Genomic DNA, 26,565 nt, shown 5'->3' with positions numbered 1-26,565 from the left:
ACCAGTCATGGCATAAACTCTGTTAATAGAGTTTTACAAATAGAATGCAAATGATGTGACTTCAACTATAAGAAACTTAAACTCATATTTACAATACTTGTTTCAGATATTTGGTTACCCATACATAGTTTTTAAACATAATATTTAAATATATGGGTTAAGTAATTTGTGGTGATCTTCTTATAGTCTTATTCAGTAGTACCCATAAAATATTCTTTCTAATGAAGTCTTGTTTTATTTTTTATATTTCGAGAAGGCATTAAAAAGTATTATAAAGAGCTTTAATACTAAATATACACATAGTAGGTACTAATAGAAAATACCTATTCTAATTTTATTTTAGAAAGTTACAGGTAAATAGTGACAGCTCTCTCATAAAAATTTAGTAGGATAGGTTTTCTCACTAACTTGGCCTTTTTTTTTTTCCTTTTTACTGAGCACATGCTCTGTGCAAAGTATAGTGGAAGGTACTGGAACATAAGACGAATAAGACAGTCTTAGCCCAATGAAAGAGACTAACTCATAAATAAACAATGTTCATAATTGACTGAATGATTCCTACTTAGGAATTTACCATATTCTTTTTAAGTTTCCAAAACATTTTTTTTTTCATGACTATATGTCACTGGTAGTTAGACAATCTAATCGCTAAATGAAATTTTTTGCATGGAAGTGCCATATGGCACAGAATTAAGTACCATAATTGGCTGAATGACTCTTACTAGGAATTTACCGTAGTAATATAATACATCTTCCCTTTAATTTCCCAAAACATTTTTTTTCATGATTATGTGTAATTGGTAATCAGATGTCATTCTAATCACTCAACACTATGCAATATAACAATCACACATTTATCACAAATAATTTTTTTTTTTTTGGAAAAAAATACACTATGGCATCACACTTATAAGTTCATAAAATGTTGAGATACACACACACACACACACACACACACACACACAAATGATACATACTGAAAATAGAGGAAGACTATAGCTGGCCTCAAGGACCTCACAGTCTAGTGGAAAAGCCATATAGACACAATGCAGTTGGCCCAGGAAGAGAAAGCTGGTGTGGAGCAGGGAAGGGCATTACAGGCAGGAAGAAGAGTATATGCAAAGATAGACGGAATAAGGAAGTCTATGGTACTCCTTTAACGTTAGTAGTATATACTCCATGCTCTCAAACACTATAAGAACTGGAAATACAGAGAAAATTTCAAAGCAAATATTCAGAGACAACTGATAACTTTAAGTGAAAAAAAAGTGTTAATGGAGGTTATTGCTACATAATTGTAGACAATTATTTTTATTTATGTTTTTGTATTTTTTATATTTAAATAAGCAGCTTGTATTTTAAAACCAGGGAAACTTTTTTTTTTTTTTTAAGTAAGTAAAAAATACATACATACATACAAAATAAGAACTGGAAGGAAAAACATGTAGGAAAAGGGATGGGGCTGACCTAAAGCAATAGCATGGGAATGAAGAAAAGGGATTAGGTGTTAGTGTTTGTAAAAGATGAACTGAGGAGACTTTATCACTGATTGAATATAGGTTAAGAGAAGAAGAGCTAGAATACCTGAAGGATGATTAGTGAATTTTCTTTCCATATGTTAAGAACTTAACTCTAGGTGTTTGGAAAATTATTTTTAATAAAAGTAAATAGTAAGTTACTGGCAGGGCCAGAAAAAGAATTTAAATATCTCAATCATAAATGAATAGGGGAAGGACCAGAGGGTATTTCATATTTTTGCTTCTGAAACCTGTCATCTCCCCTCATTATTTCTCTTTAGTTATGTACCCTGGAACATCAAAGAACTCCTGTAGCAGTAATAGTTCCTGGAAGGTTATATGACATGCTAGTTGCTTTCCTTCTATCATCTCATTTAATCCTCAGGACAGACTTTCAAGGAACTTATTATTATCCCCATTTCAAAGATGAGAAGTGCTAAGTAATTTGCCTACAGTCCAGTGACTAGTAACTGGAAATTCAGGGATTCATACCTAGAACAATTCAGATAGATGCCCAAATTCAGATGCACTGTGGTCAGAATATGACAATATGGACATTTTAATAGTTGACAGTTTAGATATGGTGAATAATGAATTTTTAAAGGTAGTTCTTGGTAAGAAGAGTGAATAAGATTTGTGACCAGTATGAAAAATGATTTTGGTAAAATATCTAAAATAATGACTCTATTTCCTATTTTATCCTTTCAACAGATACAAGTATTACATCCTGAAACAGAGTCTACATTATTAAATTTCTTCTATGATACCCTTTAGTTTTCTACCTTCTATAAAGTAGACTCTTAACCTAAAATCACTGTGGATATTTTTTGTGTAGAAGTTAGTAAGAAGTCCAGAAAATGCAGAGAGGGCTAGAAACATACTTCTTGGTTATACTTCCTTCATCTGAGAGGCGAGCACATGAAAATGGAGATGGATGAGGCAGAGTTGAGAGACTAAGATGAACCTGTTCAAGAGCTCTAGGTGGTGAGGCTGGAAGGATTATTTTTTTATATGGGAAAATTATCTCGCTCAGTGTTGGCCTAGAAGCCAGTACCAAAGCCAATGTGTGGAAAATATAGAAGATTTTAGTAAAAAGGAATAGAGTTAACAAAACTTTTAACATTAGCACAGGAAACTTAAATCCTTTTGGCCACAATTCTGCCTATTATAAGCAATGCAATAATGATTTATTCATTACATACATTATGTCAGTTGGCATTTACAGCAATTGTGTGGGGTTTACTAGTGAGGAATCTTAAATTCAAAGATTGGTCTTCAGATCAAGATTATTATGATAGTGACTAGGGAAACATAATAAAATGTATGTCTTTTGGCTCTTTATATAGTATATTTAAAAAGAGGAAAATCAACGTTAACAATGATTCTTTTAATTTTGGAGACCACTGAATTATTGATACAAGTCACTATAACCATCTTTGGACCCAGGCAAGAAGAGTGCCATGTTTTAGAAGATCCGGTCTTGCCCTCCTCCATTATTCTCCTTACTCTATTGTGAGGACTCCAAGAGGAAATGGGGATGTGGCCACTTTGAACCCATGCCCCCCTTCTAGACCATGTTCCAGGCATCTGGAATTCCCTGAGTCCACTTAAAGGACCCATGCAAGGCTCTTCTCCAGTCTGTCCTCCCACAGGTGGAAAGTGCCCTTGATGTGTATACTTCTAGACCCAAGGTAAAGCCAAGAGGCAGGTGGACAGAGGTGGGGGGACAGTAAGGAATGGATGAAACATTCATCTAGAGCATGCATGTTAAGCCCCTTATGCTGTGAAACGATAGCGAGAAGACAAGAGCCAGCTACAGGGCAGACTCTTTCATTCTGGAAAAGTTCTGGATGACCCAGGAGACAGAGAATTCTAAATTTGAACCCACCCTTCCAGGTGTTTATAAAGATATAATTGTTCAGGTAGAAAGAAAATATTTTATTTAACTTTTTTTGTTCAGTTTATAACCTTTTTAACACCTTAAATATTTAGACACATGGTGTGTGTTAAGGCTTGCATGAAACAAATCTTTCTATATAGATACAGATAAAGACACAGGTAAATATATAGATATAAATTTGTACTTATACCTACAAATGTAGATATAGTACCTACTTTGTGTTGATACTCTTATCAGTGGGCATATAGCTGTAAACAAGATAGACAAGGTCCCTGCCCTATTCTAAAGGTATAAATTCCTGGTCTCAAAGAGTATAGTCTAGTGGGTAGGTAATACAGATGAAAAAGGAAAATTAAATGCATGTAAAAATGCAGTGTAAGTATGGGGTGACACGGAAATGGTAGATAGGGAGGGAAGGCAGTGACATTTAGGAAGTCTTCCTAGATGAAGCTGTAATAATAATAAAAAGAAGAATAAGAATTCTCAAATTATGAGTAAGATATTTTAACCTAAAATAGATTATCTTAGGGAATCAAGTATCTTATTACTCAAACAAGAGCAATTTAACTTTCTTACTTTTAAATAAGATTGAAATGGATGAGAAACTTTGAGAGCAAAGTTTGCATCATCCATAACCAAATTAAATGTTCTTAATTATTAAAGCAATCTTCAATTAGGCTTGCTTTTCTATGACAAGAAAGAACACTTTCTTGTCATATATAGCAATAATACTTTTGTCCACTATAGTTTGTCTGTGATGGTTTTTGAATGGTAATGATACTTTGCCTTGATCCTCCCACACTCTCTTTCACCCTGTTGCTCCTTGTGACCAGGGTTTGTACCTGACTGGGATTAGGAGTATAGTCAATAGATCATACAACAGGACATGGAATATGGGTCAACTGACTTGCTAATAAGAAGGTGGAAAGGATAACTGACTTCTAAAGGTGCATTCAAGAAAACAAAATGGGATCCAGAGGTCACATATACTTTACCTGTAAAAGCACCTTCTCACTCCATCTCAAACAAAGAGGTGCCCCTGTCTTTTCCTCCTGTATTTGCCTGACACATGCCTGCCCTTGATTCTCTCTCTATCCCCTTCATGACTCTATTCCAACAATTCCCACTCCTGCCCCATTTTATACAGTGTTGTATGTTTTATTCTTTTTGCCTTCTCCTTAAATGTTGGTTCCACTCAAGAGTGACCTTCTCATCTCATTCTACACACTTTCTCTCTGCTGTCTTCCATTACCATAACTTCAGCAAATTCACATATGCTCATGATTCCCAAATACCCTTAAAGAGTTTTGCCCTCTCTGCCATCAAAAGATGGGAAGTGCCGGCAGCCAACTCAGTGGTTGTACAAGAAGTTCCTTGGAGTTATCTGAGACAAAATGTGACAATTTTGTGTCACATGATCCAGGTTGTACTTCTGGCTCTGAGATGGCATATGGAAAATTCTTCAGATTCGTCGAACCTATTTCATAATATATAAAAGGAAATAACAATCCCTCACTAGGCTTTTGAATGATTAAGTGTCCACCACAATCTCTTTATTAATTATTTGACAGATCTCTAACAAATATTTCTATTTTTATGATGATGTCCTTTGAAGGTGCCCTTCCTTTTCTTCATTCCTCCAAACCTAATTGGTCGGTCCATCCTTTTTACTCTGTAAATAAAATCTTTCTAAGATTTTTCTTTTCTTTTGCTCAAGTTCAGGCCCGCTTCCCCTTGTATTTTATTATATACATTGTTATTGTCTGTATATTTCTAAAGAACAGATGAGGGCAGCACTTTATGTTGACAGTAGAAAGTCCAAACATTCAAGTCCCTTTGCAATCTGAATTCAAGCTTCATCTACTTATATCCGACTCTATGCATAGACATATACTTCCCTTCTAGCTTCTACTTACATCAAGATACCCTGTTTCCCAAATATACCATGTATATTTGGCTTCATTTGTGATTTTGAATGAGTTTTGTCTCAGGCAGGAAAACTCTTCTCTCTTTTCTGACTGGTGAAATTCTTTTGAGCTTTTAAGATATACCTTGACTAATAACTCCTCTATAGAGTCCTCTCTTCCTACCAGATTTGTAACTAAATCTTTTCTCTGGTAAATGACCACTAAAGATGATTTAGAAACTGGGACCAATATTCCCTAGCACTTAAGGCAGAAGCTCTCAAGTCAGCACTCAGATGTTACTCAGATGTTTTGTAAGCTCAGGTAGGCACTCAGATGTTATTAGAACATGAATGTCATTAGCATATTCTAAACAGTTTAGCCAACTGGTCTTATTTGTTTTTTCTAGTGACAACAAAAGTTATTAAGATTCAGAGGTTCAAGGAAGACTTTTTTTTTTAGGTTTTGAGACTTAAAATATATTTTCTAACTTATTTTCTTATAATTGACAAACAACTTGAAAACAGGAAGAAAGAAGGGAAGGAAAGGAGAGAAAATCTCACTGGCCCACATGTCAGAGTGAAAAGGAGGCTGAGGGAAGCGGGTGGGTGGGAAGTAAACCTGAAAGAATTAATACCCAAGTAAAATAAACTGAATATTTTCAGATTTTATTTTTGTTTGTTTGTTTGCTTATTTGTTACATGGAAGAATATTTATTTTAACGAATATTTATTTTAAACCTTTTTAGCTCAAGAATATGGCAAATGATAAAATTAAAGAGGGGTCTAAGAATGGTAAGGCTGATACTTATATTGTGGGTCTTTGAAAATTTAAGGATTAATGAGCCCTAATTCTTTTCCAAAATTATTTATGAGTTTAAATATATGATTTCCCTATATCTTTAGACCAATGTCTAAATGGTATGGCCGAAAGCTAAAGTTTAAAATCTACTTTCTCCAAAAAGTCTTACCTGATAAACAAGTCTCCCCATTACCACTATCATTTTATTATGCCCTATTAACTACATCTTGTATTTACATAATAATATGTGTTTGTATTAATTCTCTGTACTAGAATCTTACCTGTGTATATATTTATGTTCCCTAGTTTGTGTTTCCTCAAATTAGAAATTAAAGCTAAGACAAAATCTGCCAACCTTCTATAACTCAGGGTTAGACCTACGTAAAATATCTATCCACTCAATACTCTATTCCTAATTAAAAATCATAAGTAAAACTATGGCTTCATCATTATGAAAAGTTATTTTAAAAGCTCACCAAAAGAATGATTTTGATTATCATTATTATTGTCTTTATTACTGTTATTTGACATCTTGGAGCCTCTTAGCTGTTGTAATAAATTCAAATGTACAAAACATTCATGCTCTTTTATAAAACACAAATTATATAATTCATAAGTGAAGTTATTCAAGGTTATGATAAGACATTCCAAAGGCACTGAAAGAGGCCCTCTCTTAGTATTTGTTTTTTAGCTATGGTTCATTTAAAGATCCAGGATTTGAGTTGCCAGTAGTTTTATGCATTGGCTTCTTAGTTTGTGGTTCTGAATACGAATTCAGTCAAAGCTTAAAGAAACAGGAAAATATTTTGATATGAAAGCTATACGAATTCACAAGGGAATGAGTTTGGTTTCCTTTCTACTTTGTAATGCAAAGAAGTGCATTTCACAAAATCAGATGAAACAAGCCATTAATTTGACAGTCTCAGTTCTCATGGCACTATTGATTCAGAAAGCTGAAAACAGTTATGGAGGCTTATTGGCTCCAATTAGGAATCGTGAAGCTTGAGGTTAGAAGAAATGAGAGTGTATTGGGAGAGGAATCATTCAGTAACTGAATCTTTCTTAACATTTTATCATGAATTGAGTATAAACTCTTGGTCTCCTGTTATTTTTGTACTTTTTCATTTCTTGATTATCTTTATGGAACTGTTTTAAAATGTCCAGAATCTCATTTCAAAGTTAATTATGTCATCTTTCAGGTTGTTTTTATTAAACAAAAGATATTTATCTTCTTTTGTGAGACATTTCATGACTACAAGCTAAGAGCTTCCTGTAAGTCTTATTTAGATGTTCTCAAAAAATATTTTCAATTCTTTCCATATAATTATTATATATAGAAATGCCTCAGAATATACTCTGTTGATGGATTAATACAGACTTTATAGATATATACTTATTTTAGCACATGTACCTCTTATATGGAAATGAGTCCTGTCCTTAGAGGTATGAAATATGTTTATCCTCTTATCAATAAGAAGCCCAGCTAAATCTCATGACCACCCTTAGTGCATATAAATAATATGTATTGGCAATACTGGCCTTTAACGTTAAGATCTTAGTAAATAGTGCTACAAAAAGGAAGAATTGAGGAGGAAAATGGTATTCATGTTTTTAAGAACAATAACAAAACAATATAAATGATATTTATAGATGCTATTTTGAAAGGCCAACATTTCTTCAAATATTCCTTTCAGAATGTCCATTTTTTCCATGTTTTAACTTAGTGAAAGAAATGCCATTTTTCCTCTTAATTATCACAATATATTTATATCTTGGGTAAGTTTTCATATGTAATGAAATGACAGGAATACTTTTTTCTGAAGTGTGGAGATGCTGATGAGGACAGACTTGATAGCTATAGCATCAATTATCAGTTATAAAATCCTTGCTTATCATTTGTTAACAAATGCTCCATTTAAAAACCTTTTGACCAGCTTGGCACTATGCTAAAATTTGCTGTGCAGTGAATATAATCTAACTCTAATAAAAGATGATTGTATTTCCAAGTATATTTAAAATAGGGAAAAAATAAGATTATTGTAATAAATCTAACATCACAGCAACCAATTCATGGAGCTTAATTATGACACTACTAAATGTGAAAATCTATTCAGTGCTAGGAACACTTTTCACATTACATTCATGCTAAAGATTGGCTGTTAAGAACTCATTACTGGTATTTTTCTAAAGAGTGGTTTATTAAACACAGTTACCTAATAAGCATCTTTGGTAGAGCAAATTGCTGAAAACAGTAATGAGTCTGATTAGACTTCATTTCAATTACAACAGCTTGTCTAGCAAAAAAAATCTATCTATCTATCTATCTATCTATCTATCTATATGTGTGTAGATATATATATAGATAGATAGATAGATAGATAGATATAGATATAGATATAGATATAGATATAGATATAGATAGATAGATTTTTTTTTTCCTTGATGCTTTGGAATCTGGCTACAAGACACTGCAGAGTTTAAAAAATAAAAAGCCACCTCTGTATTTCCTTTCCACAGTTCACTAATGAAGAGAGAATTGTTCAAGTCATCATCCAATTTACACACTGGAAAACTGGATGGACAAAGTGGAGTCACAATCATGTTTGCTTAAAAACAGCAAAGGCTGCCTTGACTAATATGTCTAAATAAGGTCACCTTTAGTTTCTCTCTGCTTTTTTTTTTCTTTAGGAATATAAAGCCATAAATGAGGTGGAGATTTAAAATGATTCATGCCTATTTGGTTTGTGGAGGTTATTCTCCAGATTAATAGGCTTACCTTTCAATTATGTTTTATCCATGGATCTTCTGCTTTTAACAATACAGGAAGCTGTTGGATTATGTATGCTAATTATCAGTCTGATTTTTACAAACATATTGGGAGGGAAAGAAACCAAGCTTTATGCACATTCACTAATATTTCAGGAAGTATAAAGGAATGTTCATTAGACACTAAATTTGATTTTGATATTTTAAAAAGTGTTATTTAGCTACAGTTAACAGCTAACCTCCTATTAAATCATGCCTGAATTTTACTGCTCAAATTGAAAGAAAAAAAATTGTTAATGTAAAAAGCCTTTAAGTGATTAAGCTGTCATTGCTGTCATTCGGGTACTCTAGTAACATTTTAATGCTTGTGGGAGCTGTGGCCAGGGATGCAATCCACTATTTTGTGCTATATTTTCTGAATAGATTCCTTTAACAGTATAATATCATTTGACACTGAACTGGATAAAATAATTTCTAAGGTAATAAATGAAAACAATGTCTGGATGTAGAAGCATTGAAAAAAAAAAGGAGGGTATAATAAAACATTCTCACCTGCAAAACTTCACAAGTTCACTAAGTGGTCATGTAATAGCCTTAAGACTGAAAGTCAAGTATAAACGAATGCTCTTGTAGGCATCTGGACGCTTTCAAAAGATTTACTTAAAAGGAGACCAGTACTAGGTATGTCAGTTCAGTGAGTAGGAATGTACTTTTAGACCTGTAATTCATCATTCTATAAATTCTCTATTCTGTTTAAAAAAAAAAAAAAAAACCTGTATAGAAAACAAAAAAATTCTAAATTAACAATGGGAGTGCTTTCTTAAGTAACCCAGTTATATGCTTTAATTATTTGCTTTTCAAGGATTTTTTAAAACATTACATCTCAAATGATTCTAATAAGTATTTTTCTTTTTGTATGCAATTGAAAAAAATGTGTTAATACTTAAAATTGTATTAATATCCTTTTTGAAGAAAACTTTACACACGTAACCCAGACCTCCTCACAAATGAGTACTCAATTAAGGAAATGAGTGTTCATAGTATATTTTTGAGGTCATAAATAAGACTTTATATTTTATAAGTATAGAACCTTTTTGAGGTATATGACTTGGTTTGAGGCACAAGTAATAAAAATACAGCTCAAAAAAATCTTAATGCTTACTTTTGAAAAAATATGATGTGTACCTTTTGAGATTATTAATACTAAAGCTAGTACAGCAGATCATTTTTAGGATAAAAGTAATTTTAAAAACCTTTTTCTCCTTCTCTGTCATTTTTTCCTCATTTTTTTTCTATATCCTCTCTGCAACTAACAGACATAACACATATACACATACAGGCACCTATATTTGATTTTACTGTGTAGCCTATATGTATTAACTGCAGTGTTCTGGTTTTCCTGTTTTTAGAGACTTTGTGTAAATAGGATGCACACAATCATAAGAAGTAACAGGAAAATATGACTTATTTATTACTCTTTTAAAATAAGCAACTAAAAATAGCAAATTTAGAATTAAATTTCTTTCAAATTATCTTCTAATTTAAAAAATTTGGGAAAATCTCCTTTTTCCTTAAAATTATTAAGAAATACCAGAGCTTATCCATAACTAAAGAGGCCAATAAAATCATTCATGATTTTCATTAAGTATAAAATTGTAGAATAGTGTAAACCATATACAAGTATCATCTGTGTAGCTTTTAACTCTATTGACAGTATTAAGAGCAATTTTATTTTTAACTTCTACATTAGAGATAAATGAAGCCATGTTTATTTACAATGAAAGAGAATTAAATTGAAATTAATTGTAGAATGACAAGAAGGGGTAATGTGTATCTCATGTGGTTAGTGCCACTGGATCAACCATTTTACTCAAATCAGCCAAAGACTAAACATATTTTTTAACATAATGGCATTGTCTATCATAACAGTAGATGAAATCTACTATTAAATATTTTCATAGAGAATGCAGTCAAGATGGAATTTGAAGAAACTCCATATAAGACGACATATGAAGATAAACTTATTTTCATAGAGAATGCAGTCAAGATGGAATTTGAAGAAACAATTTCTTGACTTGTGGTCTTTCCTGTTGTTAGCATTTCTCCAAGATTTAGGTTGTTGGGCACCCCCTCTAGGACAGGAAATGCCACTTTCTTTGAGAACGCTGATATCTTCTGCTTTTGTCTCATGGAGCATTCTTTGTTTTTACAAATGGAAGAACCAATAGCGCTAATGACTGGACTGTCATTCACACTGCACTTGAACAGTATTCTGTTTATCTGGAAATTAGAGCATCCCAATTACAGGTGATGCTGAGGCTTTTTTCACCGGACCATAGAATGGGGCCAGGTGGGGAGAGTATGGAGAAGTGAGGAAACTTGCTGTTACTAAGAACTCTTCACCTTTAATCCTGGACTGTGTTGATTGTATTCTAAAGCAGTTTATCTTCATATGTCGTCTTATATGGAAGAAACAACACTAAACCTACCAAAACTCATTTCATATGTAGCTTTTGCTACTGCCTTCAGATCAAAGTTATTTTCTTCAGGCTGGACTAAATTATACACAGGTCCCAGGAGTGAAGGACACTGAATTAATGCACTATGTCACCCAGTCCTGACTACAGAATATTGTTATCAAAGTCCAAGACACTATTTTGCTATTGCATTAAAAATTAATGCATGAATTGCCAAAAAGAGAAAAATTATAAATAACCTAAACAAATTTTGTCTGGGCTTTGCACACTTTAGAGCCACCTTAGTTCTTAAGGAGAATGGTTGAAGAGTTGTATACTTATATGTAAATAACGATCTTACTCCTTTGTCTAATTTATATGAAAGAGTCCTCATTTTTAAATAAGCAGCCTTAATTATCTATTTTGTTTTATGTAAACTGTCTTTTTAGATTAAGGTTCCAGAGGAGCACAGAAAAAAGGATGAATGCAAATTCCATCTTACACAAGGTCATGGGGCTTGGGAGAGTCTGAATTTGTTTATTGACCCATGTCAGCATGATGTGTTGGGCAAAATTGAATATAGTTCAGTTTAAATATAACTAAATTGATCTTTGCATTTATATACTTGAAAGAGAATACACACACAAATAACTATTTACAAATAGCTACATGTATACATAATGATTAACAAAACATTTTAGGTTTGTTTCCAAGGAAATTAACTAGCCATGTCATAATTCAAAGTTGGTATCATACCTATACCTGGTTTGTGTTAATTAAAAGTACAAATTTATTTTATATGGTATGATAGTATCTTGAGAACCAATTGGAATAACCTCAGGTTTTTAGGATGATGGTAATGTTATCTCAAGAGAGTAATTTTTTAAAATAAAGATTCAAAACACAGAAAATGCACAATAGTTTTGGCATTTAGATTTCTCTTTCTGGATCAATCATGCAGGCAGGATACTGTGAATCTAGCATGGGGCTTTCAGGTTGTGTTAACCCCATTTATCCCTGCACGCTACAGCTCACCTGTTATTTACACACATAAGAGGGTTGATACTGCAGAACGTGGGGAGTGCTCTGTTGTGACACAGAACATACATATTCATTAGCAATGGCAGTCCCAATAGACATTTGTGGTATGTCCTGATGATCTTTGTATGACAAAAAGAACTTGGGAGAGGGATAGATGGCCTTAATGGATTAAAAACATACATGAAAAAAGGGAAGAGACTGCATGTGAAATGAAAGGCCATAAAGTAGCAACTTTAAAGGTTAATTACAAAGCACTATTTAAAATTGATTATAAATTGTCTAAAATCATTCTCATAGGTAGAATAAACAAAATAACATTTGACTTAACATGGGAAAATCAGTCCTCTTAACTACTAACTCTCAAACTCTTTCAGTTTCAATAGTTAGTTGATGACACCTGGCACTAAACACTAAGATTATGATCATTTGTATATTTTAAATTGCATGTATATGCATAGTTGTGTATTCTTTTGAATTAATTATATTAAGATATACACAGACTTTTAGACATTGCTTTTACTTGATTTAGCTTATTAGCCAGTTTTTTTATAAATAAACTTTTGTAAAACCTACCTTCTGCGAAAAAAGAACCATAAATCTAAGTTATAATTTTTAAACATAGGGATTTTATGTGAGCATGATTATATGTTCACTTGAATACTTAAAGTATTGGAAATTTTAAGACCCTCAAAGGAAAAAATAAGTATTTGAATTATGATTATGATTTCCTGGGTTTCTTTAAATGATAGACTGTCTATCCTGACCATATGTTGAATACAAGTTTAGTGGACTAAAAGCAACATTTCTTTTATCAGTGTAATTTGTTTTGCATAGTGCTTATACATTCATAATCATAAAGGCAAGCCATCCTCTAATATCTAATATCTGTCTTTCACGTTAAAAATGATGACCTATCAGACCCATACATACCAAGTTTCATCCTCAGGATGAAACATTATTGTCATATTCTGATAAATAAATATTTTGTTGCTGTGAATAAAATGTAATGCCTTTTAGGGAAACTGATTCAGATCATAAGCTTCTCACAAATTTAATTGAAGGACAGGGTATATACCATTCTAGTCCAAGTTATGGTGCCTGTAACATTGAATACAGGCTCTGCCTAAACCCAAAATGATGACATAAAGAACAATATCAGTTGTTTATTGAGATAAAATCCACATAACAGCTTTCTATAAGACACGAAAAGTTTAACTTTGGAATAACTTAAACAATCTCTCAAAAATTGTGCTAAAGCTTATGATTGATTAATAGGGGCTGCTTTACTATTAAATGAAGCTTTGGTTTGTGGTATCAGAAACTGGCAGATTCAAAGGAGGATATTAGGGATGGTAGGGATTGACATGTAGAAAATAGCTAGAAAAAGTATCTGACAAATCAGAGCAAAGGGGGAAATACCAAATAACAGCAATCTGAAAACCAGTTTTTTAAAGAAATAATTATTCGTCATTCTACTCTGTTGTACTGACACTAAGTCAACAAGAAAAAAAAATATTTTCCTTGTGCAGGAATGTGTATAGTAAATAGTATTTGGAAAATTTTTCTTTTAAATGGATTTTAAAAATTTTATTTTAGAGCACTGTACTTAATTTTTAAGAAAATGTAGTTAAATGAAAAAACTGGAGCTTGAAGCTTCACAGTGAAGTCATAAACTGAATTGCTCATGTGACTGGTAAATACCATAAAATACCTGATGTTGCCATAGGGAGTAGGGGCACCGTGACAAACTGGAGAAGGCATGCCATGTACAAAGGAGGCAACGGGTCTTCAGATTCCGCCAACTGTTGCCAAGCAAGAATGAGGTCTAGTGTTGCAAGAATAGTTAGCTTGTCTCAAAAAGTGGGAAATATGGAAATACAGATTATTTTATATAAAGTCGACTGATTTTAAAATTCCATGCTGGCCAAACAAAACATGGTTGCAGGCTGTACGCTGCCCTCAGGCTGTCAGGTGGCAGTTTTTCTGTAAGGCATTTGAACTATATTTACTAAGGACCATTTAGCTAGAAATGCCTTCATGATTGTTAAAAAGGATTGCTTTATGCAAATAAAGTGGAATGGGAGGAGGGAGTAATATGCTGCAAAATGTATTATAATTTGGAGTCCTGAGGTGTGAAAGTGTGATTTAAAGAGAAAAATCATTTGACAGCATTGCTATATAATTAGAATAGCTTATTTTGAAACTGCGATTTTGAGATCATTCTTAACTGGTTTTAAACCTCTAAGAATTTGTTTCTTGCTTGTGTTCTCTACAGTGTTGAGTCACAGATAACATTAAAAATAAAATACTATGAAAACATTTTGAATTTTTGACACCTTTTTGATTAAGGAGATCATGTTCTGTGCTTTGCTGACTATGGAAGAATTTCTATACCTTTCTTTAACCAACATTCCCACTGGAAAATTTCCTTTTTAGAAGCTGTCCTGAGGTTGAAGAAAAAGTGATTTATAAATTCTAGGAGTAATTTTACTTTTTTCTGTCTAGTCAGTTTTGTTTTGTATTTAATGCACCTCTGGCTTTTTTCAAAATGAAGAAATAACAAAAGGTATTTGTATAGCTGTTCACAGTTGCAAAATATTTTCACAAATATTACTACTTTAGGTAATCTTAATAACAATCCAGTAATGTGTATTATACCATTATTGTCTACATTTCATAGCTGAAAACAGTGAGTATGTGCTTAAGTGACTTCGCCAAAATTAGAACAAGTGATGGCATAAGCAAATATAGTGGCCTGATTCACAAGCTTGGTATATTCACTCTCATATTGGAACTTTGTTTTCTCTAGTTTCTTTCTATTGCAATAATCTAGCAATGACCCCAAATAAAACAAAGTAGTATTCAAGGCCAGAGTACACCATATTAAGTGAAGTACCGAACTGTAATTGAGGCTGTCTTAGGGACCACGTCACTTTAAATTTCCCTTAATCTCTAAAATCAAAGAGTCTAATTTTAGAGAATTTAGAATATTAAATTATAAAGAAGGCAGACACTGGAAAAGTCTTATTGCCTGGTCAACAAAAACAGATTCCCTTGATTTAACTTCTTAGCATTGAATCACAAAGCTTCATACATAGTGGGCCCTCAGTTTGTTGACTAAATTAACGGTCCATATATCATATTCATCTTATAAAAGACTTCTAATTTTGGTGTTCTGAAGATGGAACCAAATTAACTAGATTAAATTGGATATGTCATTTCTGTGCTTCTTCCCCCCACTTTCCCCTGCTATTACTTTTAGATATAACATGACAATTTCAGGCTAGGAATTACCAGGAAATGGACTGCAGAAGATTTCAGGTCCAATGGGCTAGTTCAAGCAATACTAGATACTGCTGTGTTCGTCTGTTGGCTTATGAGGCTGGTTACACAAAAAGGAGAATGCTGCGTAGTCTGCTCAGACATTTCATTTGGTCACCACTTCCCTCGAAGAATAATCATAGGTAGATATTACATAGGGCTAGTTTTCAGTAACAAGAAGTGTGTAGGCCCTCTCTCAGAAGACTCTTCACTACATAAACCCATATTTTCAATCAGTGAATTTGCTACCCTTCATTTGAAATATGGAGTGCTCTATGTGTTCTTCCATTTCCTACCTAGGGGATGATGAATCTATTACTTTATTAGGCTGAAGGGCTGGAAACTACAATTGCTTTGTTATATTCACCCCAGGAGTAACTGTTTTCTGGAAAGAAACCTTGGTAAAGATGGTATTAGATTTTTTAAAAATATATTTTAAAAAGTAGTAAGAAATGTTCAGAAGTACAATAGCCCAAAGGAATGTAATAGTATGTGTAGTGATGTCGTGCTGGCCCATGTGGGCACTGTGCAGCTATCCTAGAGCAAGAAAGCCCACCCTGCCTGCAGGTGTTTGCCTCAGGTTCCTTCCCTTAGGAAGTCTGAGAAAACCCATAAATGGAGACAAAGTCCCTAGCAGCCAGGATTACCCCATGGGAAACCTGTAGAAGAGAACAGCTTTTTTAGACCTGATGAGCTACTGAATAGCATATGTCTGGTAGGGGTGGGGGAAGGATAGTGAGTGCCTTAGATTAATATTTCCAGGAATGTGTGCTAAAAATAGATTCTAGAAAGCTTAGTCTTTGATTTCCAATTTCCTCCCATTCTGAAAGTTGTTTTTATGTCCTTCATTTTTCTATACAAGAGTTTATCATTTTGAAGCTATGACAGAACTTTTAAGGATACCACAGTTGTTTCATTTCAAAATAAAGACCAAAATGGAGGAAGTAAAGCAATGAGGCAGCAACTTTTAGTAATTAAACCTAAGTTATGAAATAGTCAGTAAGGGTAACAATGGAAAATGTTATCCAACTGCCCAGTTTTCTGGGAAATAGAGACTTATTCATTTATACATACATAAATTCATCCTATAACAATAAAATAACAAAATGCTCAAGCTTTTTACTATAGAATCTGTCATTTTTGTGTAACATTTTAAAGTGTCTTAAAAGTAATTTTCTATTAAATTAAACATTTTGAAAACAAACACATTGCACTGTGAAATTTGCCAGCTGTACTAAGAATTTTCTAATCCTTTCAAAAATAAAAATTGATCTTTTGGAGCAGTTCTTCAATTATCTTTAAAAACTATCTTTCTACTGTTTTTTTTTTTTTAATTTTTATTGTACCTATTTAAACTTTTTTCTAAACAGCAGTAGGAGTTATTGTCTAGAGTCACATTTCTAATAATGTTAAGATACTATTGTTTCTGAGGTTTTTCTCTTCGTGTTCCAAAAAGAAACCATCTGAAAGCTGTTTTTAAAACCCATCTTATTATTCAGGTGCCAGGTTAAGTGACACACATGTGCTGGTTCTTACCCACAGATAATAGCAATATAATCAAAGGAAGCATGATTTTTTGTTCGTAAAACATTTGGCTCTATGTTTTTCATACATTTCACATCAGAAACATCACCACCAATAAATAGAACAATAACAACAACAAAAATAAGTTTGGTTCTATTTTCAATTAGTATTAAACTTTAAGAAACTGATGAAAATGCTCTTTTTGCTCTCAAGGCCAGGACAATCTCCTGAATGCTAGCTTTTTCAGCTCCTAATAATATGAAGAACTAGTTTATGGTAAATAGTTTATGGTAAACTATTAACTTACATTTTCAAATATATTAATGATTTTAAAGCACTGAACAAGTACTTGTGTTTCAGAGTATGTGAATAATTCTGTTCCCTTAAGTTTATTTAATCAAAGTTCAATCTTGCCTTTTGCAGCCCCACTAAGATTATTGTTATTTAGTATGCATCAATAAATAAACTTTCAATTATCTTGGGAAGCACATCCAAAAATAGCATAAGACTCAATAGGCAATGGTATATCCAGTAATTGTTCCAAATAAATAATTTTGATAGACAGGATCTTTGTTTAATTTCAGATGAAATAGAAATCTTACAAAATTTAATTAGTTTTGCTAGAGTCAAACTATGCAGAAATACCCAGTGAAAATATCCAACCTACTTTATTTAAACTTTATATTCCTGTCTTTTATAGTGATTATAACTTACTAAAATCATTTTTGCATATTTTTATAAATGATTAATTTACAAGAAAAAAGCAATTAAGCCAATACAGGTGGAAGGTTGCCCATTTTTAAAAAATTATTCCAATTCTAAAGCAGTTTTTTCAATGGGCATTTAAAAAATCAGTTTTGTCATGTATGTGTGTTAATACCAACTATGGCTTAGCTCAGCTGAGAAGTCATGCCCTTTAATGTGTGTGTTGTGTTGTGTTGCATTTGTTGTATAGGCAATTACGTTGCTTATGACACCTAAATTATTTTCTGAAACTTTGTTTCAAGACACTTATTCAAATATTTCTTCTGTATCGATCTAATCAAAGTCTTACTCATAATATGTGTGCTCTTATTTTCTCAACTCTATTTTGATAAGCTTTTAAAGAAAAAAATCCTAATAGAAAATCCCTGGAAATAATTTGCAGTCTAATAAATTTGTAGGTCTTCTAGACAGTTCTACATTATAGTCACATTAATATTCTCTCCTTTTTATAAGGCTTCAAGTAAATCCCATGACACTAGAAGAATTTAGATACTGATTACTTGCGATTGGTTCCTGGTGATTTGCTCTTAATAATTTCCAGTTGAATTTAATGAAAGTATGATTCCTGAAATGCTGCTTCATTAAAATTGCATCTTTTCCCCTTTAAGTGTGGTTTCGATCATTTCCCCCATTTTGCAGTGTGTTTTCCTCTCCCTTAAAAAATAATGACTAAGAAAGCAGAAACAATTAAGAATATCACTTTAGTTCTTCCTAGAGTTTGTCTGAGTAAAATGATGAAACACCTAGAGTTTGTCTGAGTAAAATGATGAAAGCTTCCCTTCATCCAGTTTTACAAATTTTTTTCCAATTTGATGAGATTGGTTTTAAAAGACAAGAGTTTAAAAAGAGGAACATGAAGATTTAGGAGTGAGGGAAACTGAAGAATCTGTTGCATGTACAAGAGAAGCAAAGTCTAGTATTTTTACTAAAAATATATATATGTGTGTGTATATATATATACATGTATGCAAAGCTTGATTAAGTTATGCTGTGCAGCTTTCAGACTTAATTTAACTGAGATGGTGATTTGCAAATGAATATCTACATGGATCCTTTTTAAAAATCCAAATGCAAATGAGTACAACTGTAGTGAAATATATTTGCAAATGAATCCTGTTGCTTTATTCATTTATTGTGTAATTACTGCAATCCTTCCCACCTTGTTTTCAGTATTTCTTAATCATTAAGTCGGAAGCATGACAGCAGTGCCAGCCCTGGCATGATTCTCTTTGACTAAAACCTTGTAAATTAACACAATTAGCACAGCATCATCCTGCTAATTAACTTCCAGTGTCTGGTGCAGTGGTTTTGCAAACAAGAAAGACAGAGTCAGAAGGGAATCAACATGCCATTCTGTTACCAAACTCTGTGCTATGTTCAGTTTAGCTCAGTAAGTCAAAGCTGGCCATGTCAGAAGCCAGAGCCAGGCAATGAAGAGCTAAAGGGTTTGAAGGAGGAAAGCAGAAGGGGGTAGGAGCTGTCAAAATAGACTGGGTAATTCAGAAGGGAGCTGATGCCACAGATGCTCCATTTAGACCAGGCCTCCTCCTTATCAAGAAGTCTCTGCCAGAGGGCACAAGACAGTTTGCAAAATTCACTTTGGGTAATACAAAGGAGATTGAGGAGGCCTGCTTAATATAGCTGTACCAAAATAGGAAGCGTTCGAAACCAGCAGAGATTATAATGGGATGAGCCAGCATTGGGAAATAGAACAGGGTTCCAGTGCTCTTCTTTCTGTAACTAACTACATGTGAGTCCTTGATGGTACATTATAAATTCTTTTGGGTACTGGTTCTCTAATCTGTGAAATGAGGTAATTTCAAAGGTCTCTTTAAACTATAAAATTTAAATGATTTTAACTCCTTAGTATTTTCTCATTTTCTCATCTTATTTTATAGTTTGTTAGTCACCTTGCTTCAGTTAGTAACCTAGCAGATGACAGAAATACCCATAGTATCTCATTATCTAGTACCTGTCCAGTTTCTGCCACACAGAAATGTAGAGTTAGAATCCAGATTCTCCTCTTCTTATTCTCTCATTCTCTATTCTTCCCTTTCACCTCTGTTTTCTCCTTATATATAATACTCATATTATATATAATATGAGAAGTATCTGGCATATGTATATATACGTGTGTGTGTGTGTGTGTGTGTGTGTGATATATATATATATATATTCTTACCTCGTGTATGTGTTTGTGTGTGTATATCCTCACCTCTTAGAAATTCAGAGGCTATAAGGCAGAGAGAAGGATCATAAGGAAGGAGAATGCTAGCTAGAAGACCGACAGACAAGTGATGCTTGTTTTTTTTCAGACTCAACAACAGAACTGAGAGGCAGAAAGGAGCCAGTTGTAATTCATACCGAGTTGTAGGCTTTGTGCGATGAAAGCGATGGAGCGCTGCCTGGGAGATTGCTTTGCTGCACTCCACGAAGCAGATTTGAAACTGTCGTGGACCACTTTAGATGAGAGTTGGATTATGGAATGACCTGCTATGTCTGTGTCATATTGTTCTGTGCAGGGAGCATTATACTGTGCTAACTAGGTGTTCAGTACCAAATAAGAGAGGTATCCTAGATGTGATCTGTCAGCTGTGTCTCATTTTTATATTGGTTAAAATAGAAAACAGAAACTGTGATGTGGAGAGACAGAATAGCTAGATATTACACATGCTAATATTATAACTTAGATATTTAAAATGTATGCATATTTCAATTAAGAACCAGTGATTGGATTCTAACTTGACAGAAATGTGTGTGTACATATATATATGTGTTTTTCTGTGTGTGTAGCAAAATATTTGATAGGCTTAACAGAAATAGATTTGCTTATTACTTAAAAATAAAAATAAAAAATTAGGTCTTCTACAGAGTTTTCATTTAAATTCAGTTTTTATACAGGGTTGATTTTCAGTCCATTTCATAGTATGCATATGATAGAGATCATAATAGGTATAAGCTGGGCAAATCCTTTATAATGTTTATATTAGTAGTGGAAAATAATAGGTAACAAAAGAAGTTGGAGGGAAAAAACTTTAACAGTTTTGATAAGTATTTAAGTAATTTAACATTTTTCCCCCAAAATCCTTAGGCTTGAAGATGCAGTGGACGCCGGAGCATGCCCAGTGGCCAGAACAGCACTTTGACATCACCTCAACCACTCGGTCTCCTGCCCACAAAGTTGAAGCCTATAGAGGTCATTTGCAGCGCACCTATCAGTATGCCTGGGCGAATGATGACATATCTGCTCTGACTGCATCCAACCTACTAAAAAAATATGCAGAGAAGTATTCTGGCATTTTGGAAGGCCCTGTGGACCGACCTGTACTCAGCAATTACTCAGATGCACCATCAGGACTAGTGAATGGTCGGAAAAATGAAAGCGAACCCTGGCAGCCTTCCTTGAATTCAGAAGCTGTTTATCCCATGAACTGTGTTCCGGATGTTATCACTGCCAGCAAAGCTGGCGTCAGTTCAGCCCTCCCTCCAGCAGATGTCTCTGCAAGTATAGGGAGCTCTCCTGGGGTGGCCAGCAACCTGACAGAACCTAGTTATTCAAGTAGTACCTGTGGAAGCCACACTGTACCTAGTCTTCATGCAGGGCTCCCATCTCAGGAATATGCCCCAGGATACAACGGATCATATTTGCATTCGACTTACAGTAGCCAACCAGCACCTGCACTTCCTTCACCTCATCCATCTCCTTTGCATAGCTCTGGGCTCCTACAGCCACCACCACCACCTCCTCCGCCACCAGCCCTGGTCCCAGGCTACAATGGGACTTCTAACCTCTCCAGTTACAGCTATCCCTCCGCTAGCTATCCTCCTCAGACTGCTGTGGGATCGGGGTACAGCCCTGGGGGTGCACCTCCTCCTCCTTCAGCATACCTGCCTTCAGGAATTCCTGCTCCTACACCCCTGCCCCCCACCACTGTTCCTGGCTACACCTACCAGGGTCACAGTTTGACACCTATTGCACCCTCAGCCCTGACAAACAGTTCGGCAAGTTCTCTCAAAAGGAAAGCTTTCTATATGGCAGGGCAAGGAGATATGGACTCCAGTTACGGAAATTACAGCTATGGCCAACAGAGATCTACACAGAGTCCTATGTACAGAATGCCCGACAACAGCATTTCAAACTCAAATCGGGGGAATGGCTTTGACAGAAGTGCTGAGACATCATCCTTAGCATTTAAGCCAACGAAGCAGCTAATGTCCTCTGAACAGCAAAGAAAATTCAGCAGCCAGTCCAGTAGGGCTCTGACCCCTCCTTCCTACAGTACTGCTAAAAATTCATTGGGATCAAGATCCAGCGAATCCTTTGGGAAGTACACGTCGCCAGTAATGAGTGAGCATGGGGATGAGCACAGGCAGCTCCTCTCTCACCCAATGCAAGGCCCTGGACTCCGTGCAGCTACCTCATCCAACCACTCTGTGGACGAGCAACTGAAGAACACTGACACGCACCTCATTGACCTGGTAACCAATGAGATTATCACCCAAGGACCACCAGTGGACTGGAACGACATTGCTGGTCTTGACCTGGTAAAGGCTGTCATTAAAGAGGAGGTTTTATGGCCAGTGTTGAGGTCAGATGCATTCAGTGGACTGACGGCCTTACCTCGGAGCATCCTTTTATTTGGACCTCGGGGAACAGGCAAAACATTATTGGGCAGATGCATAGCTAGTCAGCTGGGGGCCACATTTTTCAAAATTGCTGGTTCTGGACTAGTTGCCAAGTGGTTAGGAGAAGCAGAGAAAATTATCCATGCCTCTTTTCTTGTGGCCAGGTGTCGCCAGCCTTCGGTGATTTTTGTCAGTGACATTGACATGCTTCTCTCCTCTCAAGTGAGTGAGGAACACAGCCCAGTCAGTCGGATGAGAACCGAATTTCTGATGCAACTGGACACTGTACTAACATCGGCTGAGGACCAAATTGTAGTAATTTGTGCCACCAGTAAACCAGAAGAAATAGATGAATCTCTTCGGAGGTACTTCATGAAACGACTTTTAATCCCACTTCCTGACAGCACAGCGAGGCACCAGATAATAGTACAACTGCTCTCACAGCACAATTACTGTCTCAATGACAAGGAGTTTGCACTGCTCGTCCAGCGCACAGAAGGCTTTTCTGGACTAGACGTGGCCCATTTGTGTCAGGAAGCAGCGGTGGGCCCCCTCCATGCCATGCCAGCCACAGACCTTTCAGCCATTATGCCCAGCCAGTTGAGGCCCATTACATATCAAGACTTTGAAAATGCTTTCTGCAAGATTCAGCCTAGCATATCTCAAAAAGAGCTTGATATGTATGTTGAATGGAACAAAATGTTTGGTTGCAGTCAGTGATAACTTCTTTAAAAAAAGTGTAATGAATGTTGGCACACACACATAAAACCTGCTACATAGGGTATAGAGCCCCTTTTCAGTAGTGTTCAAATTGCAAAGGATACTGGGGAAGACGACGATTAAGTTGAATCTTTAGAGTCAGGGTAGATTTGGAGGAAAAATGCATCAAATGAGAGCTTCTGATTTGAAAGCCCCAGATGACAGAAAGCATCCGTGGATGCTCAGTTCGGTTCAAGCTAGACAGCACTCACCAAGGAGCAAGGCGCAAGTGTGTTGACTTCAGAAGGACATGAACCTCGTGTGTTGATTCCATTCTGCTGTTCTTGAGATTTAGTTGCTGTCAAGTGCCTGGAGTGGTGCTTTATTTTTTGTTTGCCTCACAATTACATTGGTGGCATGTGCTAATATAAAGAGCTTTAACTTCAAACATTATTGGACTAAAGAGATGAACGGTTGTGTTATGACAGAAAACCAGATTTTTGCCATTTTAAGAGCAACAGTATTCCTCAATCCTGTCTGTTCTGCAGTATTAAGCTAAGAACAGGTAAAACAGGGTAACGGTAATCTGGACCTTAATTTCTGCAGTTCATTTCTTTTAATGTTCTTGTCTGCAAAAACTCAGGAAAGCGATTGTGATTTGTACAGTACCTCAAAGGAATGTGTTAAAAGCACTATGTACTGCTGAGAGTAATGGGATAGGCTTCAATGTTACTTTATATTAAAATGTATGTTTACCTCAAAAATTGGAAAATAACAAGGAAAATTACTTTGAATGTATCCAGAAAAATACTGACATGTGATACAACTGAATATTTACAATTTAAAGTAGAAATGAAAGGATTTTTTTGAAGGTTCTTTTACTAATTATGGGGTATTGACCAGAGCAGAATAATTCTTTATGTCAGTAACTGCAAGAGTTCTTCGTACATTGCTCCTTGATAATGAAGTGAAAATGTTCTTAAAAGGTACACTGGTTAATGGAAAGCTACTTATTCAGTTTGTGTTAGTGTCTAGAACAGTCAACCACAAGACCTGTTTAGGACCCTGAAAGTCACAGTACCTAAACACTAGGACTGAGTTTTATTGCATAGGTGGTGGTAGTGGTGGTGGTGGTTTGCAAATTCTCTCTTAAAACTGCTGGGAATGGTGTCATTCTATTCACTAATCTAACTTACAGGCTTGCCATGCTGTTTGATAGAATGCAGAAGATAGCAACCAGGACAAACAAGTAATTAAATAAATAAACACAAAAATACAACCAACCAATATACCCACAGAGAACATCTACACCCCTCTCCTTTTTGACTCCTCTCGTCAGTGCAATTTTGCTTCTCATTTTGAAATCTTCTGGGCTGTAGTGCTCCCACATTCATTTCTACCTCAGTTTTGTTAACATTTCTCTTGTAAATTAGAAAATTGGAAGTGGACACACACACACGCGCGCGACAGCTTGCCAAACATGTTACTTTGTTTTCTTCCATCTTTTCCCATAAATCTAGTTTCCAAATATATTAGTCTTCCTGCTTACTTCTACCTGAGTCTGCCCCTACTCCAATAGCATATGTGGCATTTTTCTTAATTTTCCATTCTTCTACTGCTCCCCACCGAGTTGTTCTTTGTATCCTTTAATGCTTTATGTGCAACTTTTCATTGATAGCTGACTGATACTCGGCAATGCCTCTGAACAGACACAGTGTAGGCTGTAGCTTTCCAAAGCCACTGCCCGTGCATAAGCAGAACAGCCTGGCTTTTTGAATGTATTTTTCCTGTTATTTTTTTTTTCCTTCTTTCTTTTTTTCTTTTTTCTTTTTTCTTTTTTTTTTTAGTTGAGAGATGCAGTAACAAAACTGTTGCAAAGCACTGGCATTTTATGTATTCAAAAAGTGATGTACATTTTTTAAAATTTTAAATAAATGCAATGGGAAGCCCCAAGAAAGTTCTTTCTGTTATTGTTTTTTTTTCTTCAAATATTTTTACTGATTTCATCCACAATGTCAAATTCTCTGAAACATAACATAGAGAAAGCTAATGAGAACTTCATGATATTTCTGAAATTTTGATGCTTGATCATTACTCGTTTTTATTTTTCATGTTCCTGAAAACTGAGCAAGTGAACCAGAATTTAATTTACTATGATATTCTATGAATTAAAACTGTGCTTATATATAAATATTCCATATTAAAAAAGCAGTGCCTTTCATTAAGGATACAAAAAATAATATTTAAGTACATCCTCTGCTTTTCACAAGTGAATAAATGCTACAATCATATTCTGGCTCTACCCTGCATACCCTTTGTTGTAAGGAAATTCTAATACACCCATTAACTAGTCGGTTCATATTGATCTCACTGACAAGTTTACTTTTACACAGTGCTGACCTATTTTCTGTCTTTTAGACATTACATTTCATTTCCTCCAACATGCTGTGTTCACTTGAAAGCAACAGGCAAGTTTGACAAACCCAGTCTTATTTAGACAACTTTGGAAAATCCAATATTGATCCACATTTTTTGTGGCTAGTAAGAGTTAATGCCAAATATATGACTGCACTATTGTGTTTTACACTCATTTATAAAACTGAAAATAAAGTCATACACATTGGCTTTTATCTTTAAATGACTTAAAAATTACTTTGAGACATGAGTGGTCAAAAATCCCTATATTTAGGCAGAAGCTGAAGTCGTGTGTGAATTTCCTTTAGCCTCACAAATTCTAGGATTTGATCTCTTAGGAAATTGGGCATGCTGAAGAAATGAAGATCTGCTGGGGGAGATAAGGCTGACCTTTGAGTAGATAGTGCTCTCCAGTGATTCTTTGATTCTGCATGACAGCGTTATGAGCTCTTCTATGGACTAGCCTAATAATGAGCTCTTTTCTGACCATCCCTTTTGGAGCTTGGGTGGGGGTGGGGCACCACAGCCTCAGTGGTGAATGTGCAATCAGTAATAGTACAACGGAGTAATCAGGCTTTGTACTCTTGGCCTCTTTTAGACTGCTAAGAATTTGGAGAAGGCTACTAATGAAGGTAAGGTAATGAGCCGGTCTAAATCCCTTGCCATCCGGCCAGGAGATTTGAGCCAGTCCATATAACAGCCCCTAATTCTCTTCTTCACAACTGCAATAACATTTCCAACAGGGACAAAAAGGAAGTGAAGGAAACTACTTCAGAAAGATCAATAGAAATTCAAGAGTTAGTTCATAATAACCATACGTATGACACAAA

The 26,565-nt window shown here is 34.9% G+C and overlaps 1 protein-coding gene across 3 annotated transcripts in view; it reads left to right on the top strand.

Annotated features, from left to right (window-relative positions):
* FIGN (fidgetin, microtubule severing factor) overlaps nt 1-25,277 on the top strand; it is a 113,824-nt gene extending 88,547 nt beyond the window's left edge. For 2 of the 3 annotated variants that reach the window (XM_039855666.1, XM_039855664.1), the window contains one exon: nt 21,087-25,277. In XM_039855666.1, the coding sequence (XP_039711600.1) occupies nt 21,095-23,341 (2,247 nt within the window). In that variant the 5' untranslated portion in view covers nt 21,087-21,094 and the 3' untranslated portion in view covers nt 23,342-25,277. Of the gene's footprint in view, nt 1-8,639; nt 8,773-21,086 lie in introns of all 3 variants that reach the window. The other variant, XM_039855665.1, reaches the window with a different exon arrangement.
* Nucleotides 25,278-26,565: the final 1,288 nt, after the last annotated feature.

The sequence above is a fragment of the Pteropus medius genome, unplaced genomic scaffold, assembly GCF_902729225.1.
Source record: "Pteropus medius unplaced genomic scaffold, Ma_sr-lr_union100, whole genome shotgun sequence".
Lineage (NCBI taxonomy): Eukaryota > Metazoa > Chordata > Mammalia > Chiroptera > Pteropodidae > Pteropus > Pteropus medius.
The sequence above is the reverse complement of the archived record's forward strand: the minus strand, read 5'-3'. Positions and strand labels throughout refer to the sequence as shown.